Source organism: Artibeus jamaicensis, unplaced genomic scaffold (assembly GCF_021234435.1).
Source record: "Artibeus jamaicensis isolate MK-2021 breed Jamaican fruit bat unplaced genomic scaffold, CSHL_Jam_final contig_456, whole genome shotgun sequence".
Lineage (NCBI taxonomy): Eukaryota > Metazoa > Chordata > Mammalia > Chiroptera > Phyllostomidae > Artibeus > Artibeus jamaicensis.
Genome location: NW_026521839.1, coordinates 5,977,620 through 5,995,515, shown reverse-complemented (window position 1 = coordinate 5,995,515; position 17,896 = coordinate 5,977,620). Strand labels below are relative to the sequence as shown.

Here is a 17,896-nt window from a genome sequence, read left to right as displayed (position 1 = left end):
CGTGGATGGGCAGGCCCCAGAGGCAGGCAAATGCCCTCGAGGGGTCAGAAAGCACAATTCCAGCCAGGGGCCACTTGGACCAGCTCCACGCAGTTGATGGGCAGCCAGAGGGGTGCGGAGAGCCGCAAGGGCTGAGGAGATGGAGATACCCTTCATGGCACTGGTTTTGCATCCTGGGATTCTCTGGACCTCAGACCCTCTCACCAGCCCTCGAAGCCCTCTCCACCCTGCAGCCCGACTGTAGAGGCTGGTTGTGTGCACGCTCCAGATACCACTCCACTGGCGAAGCGGAAACGGCAGTGGACTTCCCAGGCCCTCATCTTCCTCATCTCCCTTGTTTCCGAGGCAGGTCTTGACTCCAGATCTCAGTGTGGGCTCCCACCCTTTCTCCTCCTTCCTCTGAAGTGACCAGCAGCAGGTCTGCAGACCACCAGCACTATCCGCTCTCCCTCCACTCGGCAGCCTCTGGAGTCACACCCCGTTCTCCCTGTCTCACATCGCAATGACCCAGGACCCTCCATGCCAAGCTGTCACTGCCCCTGTGTACGTCCACCTCGCCCTCCATCCACTGAGGCCACTACTGCTTTCTTTTATATGAACAGAAATGTATATATATATATATATAGGAATTATATATATATGGACCCCCTTTAAAGATTGTTTTGGAGCTGTGATATCAGTTAGAGGATGAAATAAGGTGAAGGAAAAGCCTCTCAGGGCTGTGACCTGGCCCCCAGTGGCCCTGGCACTCTGGGAGGGAAGGTGGAGGTCGTGCTGACCTCCTCTCTGTTTCTTCCCTCTGCCGGCTGACCTGTGACCTACATTGCTCTTATAGTTGATGTTTTGGAATAAACAGACAGTGCGTGTGTGCGCCACCCCATCTGTCCCACAAGCACCATGGTGTGAGTGGGACGGGACCGTGGCTCTGTTTATTTTTGGGTCTTTATGTCGGTGCTGCCAGGTCTCTGAGCCCCAGAGGTGGCCTCTTGCTCAGATCTCCTGTTACAGGAATAAAAGACGCTCTGCCTTGCAAATAGCCACTTGTCAACAAGCCCAAAGATGTTTGGTTGGGAAGGTCATGGAAGCCCTTAATCCTCGGTCTTGGGAAAAGGCGAAATGACAAGTTGCTTGTTTTTTAGGTCAATATTTCTTTCGTTCTTCTAGTGACTTTGAAATGCTAGCTAAGGACATGTCTGGGAAGAAAGAGAAATTTGCCACACGATGACCACAGACCAGCATCCTTTAAACCCTGAATTCCTCAGACAATGGGTGGGGGCGAAGGCACCCTCAATGCAGCTGTGATGAGTGAATCTTTTCTATTTTTTAAATAGGTTACTGTAGTTTGGCCAGCAGTTTGACCTCACTGGTAACATATTTAGTTAACAAGTCAACTTGCGACTAAGTGCTCAGCATTTACAAGCCTGTTCACATTTGATGTAGGGGACATGTGAGTCAATGGAGAGATGCAGTGATTCAAATTCAGATTTATTTAATTTGGATCAGTTGACGTGTATTTTATATTCGAAACATCTGGCCCCTTCATTTTGCTGAGGGGAATTAAAGGGTCATTTGAAATCGAAAGAGCCATGTGGCAACATAGAGAACTGTCTGTACCTTCTCCGTGCTGTCTCAAAGGTCATTTGATTTTTTGGGGTCAGCTCCCCATTGTCCATCGCCCGAGGGCAGGTGAGGGAAAGCAGAGGAGCAGGCCCTGTCTGCTGCAGGCAGGTGTGCTTCCCATCACTTAAAAAAAATTAGTTCACTTTCTTAATTGTATCATTATTTATTGTAAATTATATACATGTACTACTTACTAAAATATTATGTACATTATAAAACATACACAAAAATAGAAATTTAAAAAAGATGAGATGAAAATAAATCTAAATGAAAGTTCTAATATTTTTTCTGCATTCTAATGGACCATTATGTTCAGCCCCTGGGCTCTGCCCCTGAAGTAATGCCCATTTTCCAGGACTGGCCAAATACAGGGCCTGGAGGACCCCAGGTGAGATGCTGTGAGTGGTATGCTCCACCTGTTGGTCCCGGGAAGTGGCCGCAGCGCAGGGGGTCCTGGGGGCCGGCTCCTTGACGACCACTGAGACTTCGTCCTCATCTAGGGAAGGTCTCCAGTGCTGCACACGGTGCTGGGGATGCTGTGGGGACAACAGGGCTGACCAGCTGCCTGTCCACGCGGGGCTCACAGTCTCGCAGGGAGAAGGACAGGCAATCACCATCCCCACTTGGGTCTCTGGGAGGGCTCAGGAGACAAGCCAAAAAACGATCTGGCAGAGAAAAGAATTGGAGGAGTGGGGAAGAGGACTGACTCAGGAAGTCGCAGGAATGTCCTAAGTGCCCCTGGGGACAGTGGTAGTAAGGAAGTCATTTAACCGAAACACGCTGCTTCCTGACAGGCTATATATACTAAAGATGCCCCAGTGCAGAAATTTGAGAGGCAGAGTAGAGAATGGCCTCTCTGGCCACGCCTGCTCCCAGGTCCCTTTCACACCGGTGAAATGAATGAGTGGCTGCAATGATGAGAAAAGAGTCAAGGTTCTGACCTCAGACTCCCAGGAATCCTCGAATCCAGAGCAGGCAATGAAGGCATCACATGGGGACATGTGAAGGCCAACAAGTTTACCAGTCATTCAGTTACTTAGGGGTTGGCTAAGTAACTGGAGTCTTGGAGGTGGTTTCTGATGGAAAGTTTAGAAAGTTAACCGCAACTAGGCCCTCAGAAGGGGCAATTGAGGACCTAAGCGCAGTCATAAAGAAGTCAATGGGTTCACCAAGAATTCATTCTTAATTACTTGGGGTCATGAAAAGGTCGATGGGTTCACCAAAAGTTCATTCTTAATTAGTTGGGGTCACACAGAGGTCAATGGGTTCATTGGCGTTCATAGAGGTGGTTTCTGACTAAAGTTCAGAAAGTTAACAGCAAGTCCCTCTCAGAAAAGTTAAATTAGGACACTACGAGGGGTCATGGAGAGGTCAATGGGTTCACCAAGAGTTCATTCTTAATTACTTGGGTTCATCAAAAGGTCATCCCTAATTACTTGGGGTCACATAGAGGAATCACTGGCTTTTAGAAAACTTAAAAGCCAACAGCAAACTCAGAGCCAGTAGAGGGGTCTGGATTAAAACATCAGATGGGGATCAGTGAGTGATCCGCAGCTTTATGCAGCATTTAGTTCACTATTTTCATTTGTTTCTTTGTAATGTGTTTTTTTCTCCCAGTGACCCACAATAAATACAATGACATTTTAATTTTTCTCCATAATCTCCCTTTCATCCAGTGTTTGCCATTCTGTGTGATTTACGATACAAGATGCAGGATGTCCTCATCACCATCATCAAATGAGCTATTAAAGGCACTTGCAGCATACCTCAGTTCACGTCGCTTTGCTGTGTTTCACAGATGTTGCGTGTTTTAGAAATTGAAGCTAAGAAAGACATTCCAGCAGCAAAAGTTTATGACTTGCTTTATTGCAAGACTCGCTTTACTGTGGTGGTCTAGGCTGAGCCTGCCGTATCCTTCAGGTATGCTCGTATCACGTGCCAGAAGCTACCCTGGGTGCTTTATGTATAAAAGTTCCACAACAACTCTTGGAAGTAGGTATTAGCGTCACCATTTCAGTCCAGGAAACTGCAGCCGAAAGAAATCACACAGCTAGTGAGGGGCGGAGGTGGAATTTGAACTCAAGCCCTGTTGATACCTAAGTCCTTTTCATCCTAAATCTCTGTCCCTCCCAGTTGTAGGTCTCAAAACTGACCAGACACACCCTGGGGGCATTCGAGTACACACATCTGCAAGTCAAACCCCTGACCAATTTGGGTAGACTTCCTTATGTTGGGCTGGAATCTAATGGCTCCTGGTGCTGGGCACTGGTTTAATAAATTAATCAATGAAGCTGAAGGCTTCTTAACCCTGGACCTCCCTCTGCCTTCTCCATGCCTGAAATCATGCACTTTTCATCTGAGACTGCTGGTTCAGACAAGCCCTGGCTCTGAGGGGTTGAGAATCGGGAAAAGCCTAACACCCTGTGGGCTTACAAGCTGCAGCAGCTGTGGTCTTCCTGGCAGCCGAGGGTACCTATTATCCACCTTGCGTGTCCATACATTGCCTGTGACAGGCCTGAGGCCCCAAGGGTCATCTTGCCTCAGCTGCCCCAGTGCCAACCTGGCAATCCTTCCCTCCTCACCTACCTAGGCCCAGAAATAGTTGCCACAGTCAGGTCCTGCAGCTTCAGGACAGGAACTGGGCCGGGGTTCTGAGGCTGAGCTTGAAGCAGACTAATTTGCGTCAGCCCCTTGGCCAGGATCCCCAGCAGCCAGAGGGGATACCTTGCGAATGTTCTTGGAAGAAGGAGGGTTGGAGCCTGTCCTGGGAACTGGAGCCAGGGAGATGGGAGGGAGTGTCTTCTCCTCCCAGGGATTACCCTGGCCCTCTCCAACTTCCACCCCAACATCCATCCATCTCCACCCCAGGTCTTCACCCTCTGTCTGCCCTCCTCGCCTGGGGGCTAGGCACACACAGTCAAACATGAGTTATTTCTGATTTTATTTATAATATAAAAATGTTCAAGTGTCAACAGTCAGGTGTTTGGACAATTCAGAACAGGGTTCCCATTTGTTTGGGATATCTTTTAAACAATTACCTTTTGACAAATTAGCAGTGGACCCAGTTTTGGGGAGGGTGGGAAGGATGGGGCTGGAGAGGGAGTGGAAGTCATAGGTGGGTTGGTGGCTGGGAGTCGGACTGAGAAGGAAATGGTGTTACTTTATTGCTAAAAGGGGGATCAAATAGACTGTCCAGTGGCTCTTCTCGGTCCCAGCGCGACCATGCATCCAATCTAAAGAATCTGAAATGCAAAGGACATGCAGGCGTAAAATAGAAAAGACGACCTGTAAACGAAGGTGCTGCAGAGGACGAGGGCATCCTGGAGGCCGTGGGAGGAGGAGCCTTGAACACCAGGGGCCCTGGCAGAGCTGCCCCCTCCCTGGGGCAGGGACTGTTGGGAAGACCTGGTGGTTCTCAGTGCCCCCTCCCTTAGCAGCTGTGAGGAGTGGGGAGGCCCCCTCCCCATTCAGGTTGCTGTCGCTGGGCCTTAGTCTCCCTTTGTATGTGACATGACCCAACTCTAACTCCAAGCCTAGGATCCCTAGCCTTTCCTTAGGGGGCCCAGGACTAAAGATCTTGCAAGGGGGAAAAGGGCCAATCCATCACTGTCCCGCACCTCACCCCGCCCCCCAACCCCGCAGCCTCTTCTCTGCCCCTTTTCTCTCACCCCCACCAGCTCGGGATCCTACATCCCCCCACCCCCGCCCCGCAACCCAGACTTTTCTCCAGGAGCTCCAGATTAGCGTACAGCAAAAGGCACCACAATATAGGTTTCTATTAAAGAGTCAAAAAATTGGCCCATCTCTCTTTTTTTTTGTTGTTTCTTTTTTTTTTCTGAAGCTGTAAATCAGGATGTTACATATAAATAGTTTCCCTATAAAAACGTCTTTGCCGTTAGCTAGTATTATAAGACAATTTTTGCTAAAATGAAAATAAAACATTTTGTTATACTTTTTTCCTTTTATAGAAAATAAAAATATTTTTTATTTCTTTTTCTCCTCCTTTCTCCAGTCAGTGGTCTCCCTTCTCCTTAAAGACGGGGGAGTGGGGAGGGCGGGCCCTAGAGGGGCCCTGAGTCCTGCTTGGCCCGCGCGGGCGGCCCCCGGCTGTGTCTGCTGCTGGCCTGGGTGCTGTGGCTTTCCAGGGAGTAGTAAGTCCTGCTGTCCCCCGCCGCCCCGCACAGCGGCGGCGAGTCCGAGCGCAGCGCCTCGTGCGCCGCGCGCAGGCCCAGGAAAGGCGTGCTCTCTGCCGCCAGGGCCCCGTCCGCGTCGTCCTCGTCGTCAGAAGCTGAGGCCGAGCAGCCTCCGGAACCGCTGCTCAGAGACTGGGAGTCCCGCGCCGCGCGTGCGCGCTGTGCCACCACTCCGTTGAGGCGTGAGCGGCGCCAGCGCCGGGGCCCCGCCGACGTCCTGCGGGACGCGCCGCGAGCGCGCGGCGGCGGTGGAGGCGCGCACTCCTGCGTAGTCTCATACTCGTCGTCCTCCGGGATGCGGAAGGGGCTGGCGGGCAGGCTGCCCAGGCTGCCGCCCAGAGCGCAGGCGCCGCGCCGCGGCCCCGGCCCCACCGCCGGGTAGTAGTAGCTGTCGTAGTTGCGCTGCATGTCGGCACCGGGCCCGGCCTCCGGGCCCGGGGGTGCGGGGTGCCGCAGGAGCGGCTGCTGCTCCGCCAGGCGGTAGCTGATAGGCGCCGCCGGCGGCAGCGACACGGCGTGCGCAGAGTTGGGGGACGTGATCTCGAAAGTGGGCACCTGCGTGGCCAGTGAGTAGTGGAAGTCCACCGGAGAGAGGCGCGCAGGTGTGGTCAGGGCCGACACATACCTGTGGGAGAGGCAGAGGTGTGGGCTGGGGGCTGGGGACCTGGGCAAACGGAGACGCGAACGCCCACAAGAGCTATGGTGGTAATCCTCAGTGACCTTAAGCAATTTTCTTAACTTTTCTGAGCCTCGGTTTTCTTATCTGTTAAGCGGGGATAAACCACGAATCCATAAATGTATCAGTAGGATGTTATAGCCCAGTGCCTGCCTGACCCTCGATAAACCTCCGTGAATGGTTCTTTGCTGTGCAGATGCCCAGTCATCACTATTCCCTAACGGTTACCCTCCATCAGGCTCAGGCTGGGGCATTTGACAACTTGTAGGATCTCATCTAATACACTAATTCTGCAAGATCCTATGTTATCCCATATGGCATGTGAGGAGACTGATACCTAGAAATTTAAGTTACTAAAGGTTCACACAGCCAGGGAGGTAGTTGAGGTGGGATTTGAAGAGAGGGTAGGCAGGAACCAGGATTCATACTGCCCAATTCCAGAAGTCACTAGATGCCAGATGCCATTTAGCCTCTCCTGTGACTTGGACTCACTGTTACTTCACGAACAACCATCCCATGGCTGATGGCGTCAGTAGAAGAAATATTTTTTTCATATATTGAAGCTAAAAGCTGCCTCGGGAGTGACTGCTAACACCTCATATAGGATTCTCAGCCCAGGGCTGACAGTTACCAAGATACCACTTATGGAAGTGTCCCTGCTCGGGGGGCTAAAGACCACCTCCCAAAGTTGTCCCTTGCTAATATCTCCCACTCTGGGTCCCAGGTACCTGTCCCTTTACTTTCTCCACAACCCCCTTGCTGAAATCCATTAGCCTCTCTCTTGCTCAACATTTGTCCACTTCAGTACAGGGACCACCCATCTCCATGCCTCTCTTCCAAATTTTAGAGCCCGCACTACACTGCTCTGCGGAGTCCCCCTTACTCTCTGAATTACCTGACTCGCCTCTCTTCCCTCTATCACGTGCACATCCAATTAACCACCAAGTTGTACCCATTCTCCCTGTCCTGGAGCCACACCTTCTGCCCTGTGCCACCCCATCCTGGGCCTAGTGGTTTACTCTGGTCAGCACCCCCCCAGCAGGGTCTCTCCTCCTTCACTGTCTCAAGTACCCAGAGCAACCTTTTAAAGTCCCAGCTCTGTTTACCCACTCAAGGCCCCCGCCTCCCCAAACAGAAGCCTAGGTCCCTCAGCCTGCCCTTTCGGGCCCAGCTTCTCTCCCCACAGCTCACTCTACTCCAGGCATCCAGCTCACCAGCCATGTTCTGAAGGGCCTCTGCTAGAACAGCTCGAGATGTTCCCCGTGTGCTTTCCCCATCTCTCTACCTCCCAACTGCGAGGGAGCCCTTTTGCTACTGAAAACAATGGCTACACCTAGTGAACACCAACTCCACGCCGGGTAGGAGGCAAAGAGCTCTGTGCAAGTGATCTCTGGTGGCTGTCACCAGAGCCATGATGACAGGCATTGTTCTCCCTGCTCTACAGCTGAGGAAACATAGGCACAGAGGTGATCAACCCTCCCAGAATCACGCAGGTGGTGGAACTGGGTTTGGAAAGGTTGCTCTTAGAAAACCTGGCCGCTTCCCAGAGCCTATATAGTCCACTGGGTTGCTTTGCCTGGGTTGGGTGTCCTATGCTTAGCACTTTCCACATAGGCAGCTCTGAGCTTCAGCGGTTTGTACCCGTGGCCGGGAGCTCCCTGGGAGCAAGAACCAGGTGGGTCCCCCAGCAGGCCTGCCTGGCGTGTAGACAGCACGGAGTAGGCTGAGTTGAGAACAGATCATCTGCTCTTCTCTCTCCACCCTGGCCTGGAACTCCTGGTACTCTGCTCTCCTCCCACCAAGCCCACTGGCCAAAGGCCACTTGAAGGCTGAGCAAGGAAGGGGCCTGGCCCTTGTGACTTCTGGCTTGGGGTCAGGGGAGAAGGGAGTTGCCTGGTCCTCGCTGCACCAGTTACTCGGGAACCCAGTGGTGGGTGTCTTGACCCACAGGCCCTTGCTGATACTGCCGGGGCCCACAGTTATTCTTGGCCCATGGCCAGCCTGCATTGGTCTGTTCCCTCACAGACAACTTCTCCCTCCACCCTCCAGTCTGCTCAATCTTGGGGTCTTTCTGTTCCTGCTGGGACATGGGGCCCCTAGGTAACAACAGGGTGAGGCAGCCCTAAGTCCTGGTTTGTTTGGGACAGCCCCTCTTCTACTCTGAGAAGTGTCCTAGTAGGACAATTAAATTAGATGGTCACTGCACACCAGGGTCATTGGCCCAGCCATAGATTCAGTCTCTGTCATTAACATGGTGAAGACCCTGAGCAGATCTCTTAGAGCTCGTTTGTGGTTTAGGCTGTCTCTGAGGAAGGGTGCTCCCTGGGTTGGTGGGGCTGGCTCTCCGGCCAAGGTGGGGCGCAGGCCCTGGGGTGGGAGCTGACCTCTCGCTGTGTGGAGAGTCTCGCAGGGAGTCTATGGAGTCGTGGTAAGGTGGCACGGTGGTCCTGCGCTGCTCCTCCAGGCTGTAGGCTGCCGCTCGCCGTGCTCGGGCCTCCACACATGCTGGGCTGTTGCACTTGCTGGTGCCCACTGATGACAGTATGATGCCTGACTGGGAGTCGGAGGTTAGGCTCTCAGAACGTTCCAGGCTCCATGTGTGGCTCTCGTGCCTGAAAAAGCCAGGAGAGGGTGAGGTGGAGGGTCCAGACGGGGCAGGGCAACATACCATGTGTGGTCCTAGGCCCACTCCCCCCCTGGTTCTTTATCTCATCTCAGCCTCCCTCAGCTCACTGCCCTTCTCCACTGGGGGCCCAATGTGTGGTATCACAAATGCTGGACCCCAACACAGGGAGAAGGAGGGCTGGGTCCTGTGGATGGGTGAACTGCGGCATGCACACACCTCTTCTTTTCCTCCCTGTACCCCCACATCTCACCATCCAGCCATGGCTCTCCCAATCCTATGATCCTTAGCTATCTCTCTTATGTCAGGAGCCCAGCCCCAGGGGCTAGTACGTGGGAGCCTGCCTAGGGCACGCTGGTCCCCAGGGAAGAAGGGGCCCAACCACGTTATTTCTGAGTTGCGGGAGTCTCTGCGCTTCTGTGGACAGGCCTCCCCAACTCTGGGGAGAAGGAAGCTAAGGTGGACTAGAGTCCTGTGGGCAAATCCAGGACAGGGCATTAAAAAGCTTTGGGCGGTTACATGAGTTGGCACTTTCTGCCAGAGAAAATGGTGCTAATGGGGCTCAAGGAAAACTAACCATTAGGTGGGAGCGCAGTGATGCCGTTGTTCCTCTGGGGGGGCTGGTTTAGATGGAAAAGCGAATCTGGTCCCCTGAGCATCTGGATGAATGTTTGCCAGTGGTTCTGATTTGGAGGACCCCACCTGAATCCTCCCACTCAGAGGGACCCTCTGAGCCTGGCTGGGGATTTCTGTGTGTGTCCCCAGGTGGGTGTGTGATGCATGTGTCCTCGCTCTCCGTGGGTGCACATCTATATGGGGACCTTGGTGGTGCTCACCTGTGGCTGGAAGTGGGTGTGGCTGTGGAGCAGTGGTGAGACGGAGAACAGGAGTGGCTCCCGGAGAAGGTGGTCTCAGTTTCCCTGCGGATGACGTGGTCTGTGGCCGGCACGTTCTTGGAGATATACTGGAACAGAGAATTGGGCAGGAGTTAGTGACAGGCAGTGGGGTTGGCCCTCCTTTCCGGTGGGAACGGGGAAGTGAGGCACTAAGCTCCAGGTTGGTGGATGGGAGATCAGTGACTTGGTGTTGGGGCAGCGATGGTCCCTGTAAGTGGCCCCCACCGCCTTTCCTTAAAGAAGTCAGCAAAGAGAGGCCAGTCATCCCGGTGAGGCTAGCAAGCAAGGCTTAGCGCAGGAGGGGCTGGCTGGCCGCTGCCCTGGCCCATCCTTTAGGGGCACAAGAAGGCTGACTGTACAGTGAGGGCTCAGAGGGGGACCTGGGAACACCACTCACATCTGCCATCTGGATTTCCTCCGGGTCCAGCCGGGGGTGGCTGGGCCCATTGGCCAGGCTCCGGTTCTGATGGGCTGGACACATGTTCTGCCGGAGGTGACTGTGCATCTGCTTCCGCTGTTTTCTGCGCAGGGGAAGGGCACATTAGCCTGGCATGCCCCCACACGGTGTATGGACTCCCCTAGCTGCCCCTCCAGGGGCACTAGTCTCCTCTGCCTGCACTGCTGTGGCAGCCTCGCAGTGTAGCCCTCAGCCAGGACCCCCCAGTCTGCCCCTACACCGTCACCACCAGCCTGAATTCAGCAGGTAACGAGTTTTAGCTCTGCTGAGAGAGAACAAGCTCCACTACTTTTCAGGTGTGTAATGATGGACAAGTTACTTAAACTCTCCATGTTTCACTTTCCTCATCTGTAAAATGGGGTGATCGTTTAGCCATCCTGAATACCGCTAAGGATTAAGAGTAGATAAAATATTTAAGCACAGGGCTGGTCTACTCACTCACTCATTCATTCGTTTGGTATTTATTGGCTTTTTACTACGTGCCAGATGCTGTTTTGGAGCAGAGAAGGAGACAGACATGGTCCCTGCTCTCAAGGAGTTTGCAGGTCGGTAGGGAGGCCGATGATAAACATAAACCAATGCGTGAACCAGATACTTCCAGCCAAATGTTATGAAGAAAATAAGACAGAGTGCTGTGGTCAGAAGCTGAGGCCTGGGGGTGGGGCTACATTGCTTTGGTATATATTAAATGCTCATTACCTTCATTTTGTAATCAGTGGGTCTTAATCACACTGCTCCCCTGTTTAACGCCCTTCCTTGGCCCTCAGGTCCCATTTTTCTCCCCAGCCCCATCTCTCACTGGTCTCTGCCCATCCCACCTTGCTGCAACCTTTGGGGGGCCTGTTTCTGATCCTCTATTAGGCCCACCCCCTCTGGCCTCCGGGCCTTTGCACATACTATTATATCAACAGGAGCACATTCTCTGCCTCTTCACTGGCTAACTCCTGTTCATCTCTCAGGCCCAGCCTAAATGCTCCTCCTCAAGGAAACCCTTCCCGCCCTCCAGCGGAGTCTGGGTGCCCTGAACACTGGTCCTGTGACCTTGGACCTCATGCTTAGGGTCCTGGCCAAGGGGCAGGGCCTCGTGTCCAGCATTCATTGAATGAGAGTTTCTTGAGGAAATGAATAAGTACAGTGGGGGTTGGGACAGGGGGGCTTGCTTTCTAATTCTTAGCCTCAATTTTCCTACTTGGGCCCAGTCTCCCCTCCCTGAGCCCCAACGCCCTCCATTCCTCCCCTCTGACCTCTTTGGTCCTGGGCTCATCCAGCACAAGGCTAGCAGGGCCTTGCATTCCATGTTGGTGTAAGAGGATTCAAGACCCAGGGCCTCAGTCTCCCAAATGGTGGCTATGCCCAGACTCTTGCTCTCCAGACAAGAATGTGACAAATCTTGCATTTTTCTGCCCTACATCACTCTATCACCTTTGTTGGCTCTGTCCTATTTGTTGGCTCCCCATTACCTGCAGGATAAATCCAGCATCCCTAGCTTGGCATTCAAGGCCTGATGGTGCCATCTGGGTTCCTGGGTTCCTGCTCGTGCTCCAGGAACATAGCTGACCCTCTCCTAGAACTGCCCAGACCCCTTTCTGCCCTTTTCTTCCCCTTGCCCTAAAGTTCTACCCCTACTTTTCCTTGGCCCAGGGGTGACCCAACCCTACCTTCTCTCCTGTGTTCTTGCCTGGATTGCTTCCAGGTGGGGCCAGTGCCTTGCGAGGTCTCTTTCCTCTGGGAACATACTCCGCCTCTCTACACTCCCCACCTGCAGTGCTGCCCAGAGGGTGCTCCTGGGCAAGGGAAGATGTTCCCTCACAGCACCCTCCAAGGGACATGCTAAGTCCTGGCCATTTCACAGGTGAACTCAGAGAGATTCACCCATTTGTTCGGGGTTGCACAGGGAATTACAGAGCTGGATTCAAACCCAGATCTGTCTTCTTATGATGCTTGTGCTCAGGACCATTCCTACTCAGTCCCCTGAAGCCCATCTCCCCCACCTTCTGTTCCTGCCCCTTGGCCTAGCCCTTTGGGCCCACAGGAACTGCAGAGGGCAGCAGGGGTACATGAAGGTGTTGTGTTGGGGGTAGGCCAGGCACCATAGGTGGCGGTGGGGGTGAGAGAGCCGGTCCTCACACAGCAGTCTCTGTAAGGCCCACTCCTGGCATGGCCAGTCCTGGCCTGAGCGCCTGTCACTCACTTGGTTTTGCAGTAGGCGACCACGCAGACGATGCCCACAACCAGCAGAGCCACACAGATGCCAGTGATGGTCAGCACCCTCTTCTGGTACAGCTCCTCGGCTTCTGCAAGGGCATGAGATGTGAGGGGGCCAGGCAGGAGATGGGCCTGTGGCAATAGTGGCGCAGAGACACCCCCTGCCCCCAGAGCCTTGGGCTTTTTCCAGCTCAGGTTCTGCCCAGTTCTTCTCCCTCCCTCCCTCCCCAGCAGTCCCCGTCCGCCCGCCCGCTCCTGGATTGCCTTCTACTTCCCTGAACTCTACCCACCTGCGGATCTGGTGTCACTCACAAGTGACTATGCCCGCATTCACCTTCCCAAACCCTATGCCCTGCCCAGGGCATGTGAGTGGAAAATGTAGGGCAATGGGGTGGGGAGCATGGAGGCAAATTTCCCAGGGCCATAGAGGAGGGCAATACAGCTTGGCCAGCAACCCTGGCCTGTCCCACTATGGCCTGGTGGCTGCAAAGAACCTTGATGAGCTGGGGGAGCTGCTCTTTATGGTGGTGAACATGGCAACCCCAGGCAGAGGCCTGGCTTGCTACTGCAGCTTCTCCAAGAAGATAGAGAGTAGCTTGTTCTGGGTTGGTGATGGGATATCTGACCCAGAGGCTGGACAGAGCAGACCAGGCCCAAGGGGAAAGGCCTTCATTTGCCCCTGCAGCCTGGTCAGGGCCGCGGCCCCAGCTCACACCTGCCCTCCCTGTCTGTGGTTGTGAGAAGCCCGTCAGTGGCAGCACAGCCTTTGTGCTCCAGGTACAGCCCCACCCTTTCCGAGGAGCAGAGCTGGGCTGGGCCTCAAAGCCCTCAGAAAGACCTGACTAGCCGCTCCACCTCCCACTTCTTGGTGGAGCGTCCCTACCCTTCCAGGACAGAGAAAGCAGGAGAAAGGAAAGGAAAGAGGTGACAGTACCAGGCATAGTCAAGGCGAACACCCCAGACGCCCCACCCGCCCACCCAGCCCTGCTGGCTGCCCCTTTCACATCGCTCCTCTCCTGCCAGCGTGGGGGTGAGTGAAGGCTGGACCTCAGTGCCTTGGTGGAGCCCTGGGAAAGTCTCCAAACCCTCAGGCTTTGCTGCATCTCTTGTGGCAAAGGTACACCCACCAGCAAACACCTGGGGGAACAAAGCCCAGATACACATACCTACAGGACTCTGCGTACCTGACACACAGGCAGATGCCCTTCACAAAGACGCATCCACACACACACATCCGCAGAAGCACACGTGCACATGCACACACGTGTACGTGCAGTCCTGTCCACTGACACGCAGTCATGTGACTTCTTGGACAAACAGCCCTCCAGCCCGGACCCCCGTCTCAGTGCTCTGTGGTCATCCTGCTTCCAGTCCTCTTCCCCGTCTACCCTTCGGTCCTATCCCGCCAGACATCTGTCTCCATTGCTCCTCTCAGACCACTCTGGTCTCGGTCTCTGACAGCCTCTCAGCCGACTGCCCCTGCTGGGCCCACTCCTGTTCTCGCCTGGGTTTTCTCCCCCTTCACTGGCTGGTAGCTGTCTCAGTTGCCACTCCCCTCCCTCCTCTTCCGTGTGGGCTGCAAGGCAGAAGGGCCCAGAGCTCTCAGGCTTCTTTTTTTTCCACCTGCCCTCTTTCCCTTTGTGATCTTACCCAGACTCAGACTTTATTTATTTATTTTTAAAAAAGATTATTTATTTATTTATCTTTAGAGGGGAAGGAGAGAGGGAGAGAAACATCAATGTATGGTTGCCTTTCGTGCGCCCCCTGCTGGGAACTGGCTTGCAGGGAACTGGCCTGCAACCCAGCCATGTGCCCTGACTGGGAATCGAACCGCGCTCCTCTGGTTCACAGGCCTGTGTTCAATCCACTGAGCTACACCAGCCAGGCCCAAACTCAAACTTCAAATGCCACCTGTCTGCAGCTGACTCAGATTTACATCTACTGCTCACTTCTCTTTGAGCCCAGACTCCCACACCCAAGGGCCATGGCCTGGCACAAACACTGGTCCCTCTTCCAAGCCTGCTCCCTGCTCTTCTCATTTCGTCAGTGGCAGCCCCACCTTTCTTGTTACTCAGGCCCCTCCCTTCCCTTCCTTCCCACCTACCCTGGTACCTGATCCATCAGCTCCACCTCTCAAGTAGATCTTGGATCTGACCACTTCTTACCATTTCTACCACTTCCAACTTAGTCCAAGATGATGCCATCTCTCACTTGGACAGCTGGTCACCTTCTGATTGGTTTCTCTGCTTCCACTCCTCCCCACCCTGAACACCAACCCAGTCTGTTCTCCAGCCAAAAGCCATATTGATTTATAGCCATAAAGCAGATCATTTTACTTCCTGCTTAAAAACTTAACAATGACTTCCACTGCAGCTGGAATACAACTCAAAGCCTCATCATGGCCTATGGGGCCCCAGATTACCCAGCTCCACCCGTCCTCTTAGATCTCACCTATGGTCCTCTTCCCAGGTGTACTGTGCTCCAGAGTCACGGGCAGTTTCCGCCCATTGAATGAGGCAAGCCCGCCCCAGCCACACCATCCCTGACTCGTGCCCCTGCCTCAAATACTCCCCCAGCTCTTTGGGAGGCTGGCTACTTCTCATGTCACTAAATGGCATCTCATCGGACAAGCCTTCCCTGACTACTTAGCTAAACCAGCTCCCGCCCCAGCTAGGCACTATCCCATTACCTTCTTTTATTTTCTGTATAGCACTTACCACCACCTGATGGCCTTCCAGTTTGTTTTATTGTCTGTCTCATCCTGTGAATCTGAGTGCCAGGAAGACATTGACTCTGTGTGCTGCATCGCCAGACTGGTGAATTCAGCGGATGTTTGTTGACTTGGAGAGTTAATGGATGTGCAGACCACCATGATGGACAGACACATTTACACAGGCTCACGCTCACCTCCACACCCTCAGTTCCACGGCACAGTGCTCCACCCTTGACGGAAAGCACCCCGCTGCCCCACTCCGTGCACTGCCATCCTGAGAGACCTAACAGGTATAAACACTTCCACCCTCCACACGCACGCACGCACGCACGCACACACACCTGCAGGTTCACCCCTGCGCACCCTGCCACCACCACATGGACACCACCCAGAGTCAGCCTCGCTCCTTACCCACCCCGTCACGGGCAACAGGCAGACACTTTCTCACGAACAGACTTTTGGCTTTAGCTTCTACTGAGAACGGCTGATAAGGGCTGGGTGCTGGGGACGCTGGGGCCTCCCCAAACCTGCCACACGAACAGCTTTTTCATGACTGTGGGCTCCACACCACGTCAGAGGCCTGACACTGAGGAAGCCTTGGCCTCTCCAAGCCCCTCCATCTTTCCTGCTGCAAAATATCTGGACACTTGAGGCCCGGTGGAGCCCCCTAGCACAAGCCAGAAAGCTGGACAGACCAACCCGTCCAAGTCCCTTCCCATCCGAGGTGTCTTCCAGGGGCCAGAGGGCAGGAGTGGGAGGGAGGTAAGGTTCTCCACTGAGCGGGGGTGGGGCGGTAGGAGGACAGGCACCAGAGGATGACCCACCCTAGACCCTTGTTTACAGACGAACACATGTGCCATCGTGGGGACAGATCATGGGGGAAGTGACAGCCTCAAGCAGATGGCAAAGCATGGCTGATCCAGGGCAGTGGGCAGAGATGGTGCTCTCAGCCACCAGCCTGGCGCAGGATGAAAAGCAATGGAGGTGGAAATGGGCGAAGGAAGGGAGACTCAAGTTAAGTGGAAAGTGCTGCCTCTCTGCACAACTCTCTAAACCAACGTGCCGTGGCTTCCAGGCACTGACTCTGAGGGCCCAGCCCAGGGGCTGCCCATGGCTCAGGAGGCCCTGCCCCTGGGAGGCCTCCTAGCGATCAGCCCTGGGCAGGGGGTACCATGCACTGGGCACAGAATGACGCCCATGAGCTTTTCGTGTCTCTCCCAAATTGAAGTAGTTTATGACTGGACACCTTAATGGGGCCAGGGGAGACTTTTGGAACCACCCTTTTTCCATGGTTGGGAAAGGAAGCCACACACTAGCACGCGTGACATCAGAGGTTGTGGAAAGGGGTGGAGTGGACAGACGGCACTTAGTGATAAATGAAGGCTCCGTACCCTTTAGTTCAAATCCAAGGTGCTCTGGCAGTGCAGAAGAGAGGAGGGTCAGAGAGGGGAAGGGATGGAGGGAGAGATACAGAGAGAGATGGGGGAGGGCGAGGGCGGGAGAGAGAGAGAGAGAAACGTTGGTCAGGACTCTTCAGACACCAGCAGCCAGCCTGTGAGGTGAAAGCAGGTTAGTGGCGTCCCCTCCCAGCTTCCTGAGCCCCTTCCCTGGCACCCTGTCCCCAAGAGCCCCTGAAAGGGGTGGAGAGAGGAAATGTTAGGATCGGCAGGCAGGGCAGGTTCTTTAGAGATGAGCTGTGGGGTTAGTACCTGGTGGAGGCAGAGGCGTAAGAGTCAGTTGGCATGTGTCCCCAGGGAGGAAAGGTGAGTGGGGGTGGGGGTCTGACGAGTCCCCATTCACCCCCTCCCAGCTCCAGCGCCAGGCCTTCAGCACTCTCAAGCCCCTCCTGGAAACAGCTTGCTCAGTCCCCAGTTCATTCATGGAGCTCACTTTTCTGTTCAGAAGAGGGTGTGGGGCTCAGACTGGCCCCTTGCCCCTGTCCTGACCCCACAGGACCAGCCGGCCTGCCCATCTACTAGGAGCTCGGGCATGGAGACTCAGTTTGTGGGGGCTGCAGTGGGGAGAGGAAGAAGCTCCAGTTGGCAAGTCACTTCTCTGCTGGACTCCCCCAACACCCTGAGGCACTTGGCCTCAAGGTCCACCCCTGATTTCACAACTGAGCAAAGCAAACTGCAACTCCGAAAGAGAAAGAGACAAGTGGGTTCACTTGTGGAACACCTGTGCCCTTTAAGTGGTGGGCCAACTGCACTCTTTAAAGTGAGATCGTGTTGCAAATGTGTGAGGTGTGTGCCCATATTATCCAAGGGTCGTGCCCAAGGGTGTGACCCTAAGCATACCCCGTCTGCCTAGCTCTCGGTCTCTCAGCTGTTAAAAGGGGGTTAGGTCTGACCATGGCACCTCTGGGCGGTTTGCAACCTGGCTGTGCTTCAGAATCATCCAGACCATTGAAGTCAGAGTCTGGGGTGGGAGCCCATAAATCTCAGCAGCGTTTTTTGAAATCCTTGCCTACCATTCATTCTCATGTAGCCAGCTCCTCACTGCAGGCCTTGAGG

At 54.2% G+C, this 17,896-nt stretch overlaps 1 protein-coding gene across 2 annotated transcripts in view; it reads right to left on the bottom strand.

Annotated features, from left to right (window-relative positions):
• Positions 1-5,352: 5,352 nt before the first annotated feature.
• NRG2 (neuregulin 2) overlaps positions 5,353-17,896 on the bottom strand; it is a 177,156-nt gene continuing 164,612 nt past the window's right edge. For both annotated transcript variants that reach the window (XM_037147498.2, XM_037147499.2), the window contains exons 6-10: positions 12,657-12,759; positions 10,406-10,529; positions 9,949-10,076; positions 8,874-9,101; positions 5,353-6,438 (exon numbers count right to left, since the gene is read on the bottom strand). In XM_037147498.2, coding sequence (XP_037003393.2) covers positions 5,682-6,438; positions 8,874-9,101; positions 9,949-10,076; positions 10,406-10,529; positions 12,657-12,759 — 1,340 coding nt within the window. In that variant the 3' untranslated portion in view covers positions 5,353-5,681. The remainder of the gene's footprint in view (positions 6,439-8,873; positions 9,102-9,948; positions 10,077-10,405; positions 10,530-12,656; positions 12,760-17,896) is intronic.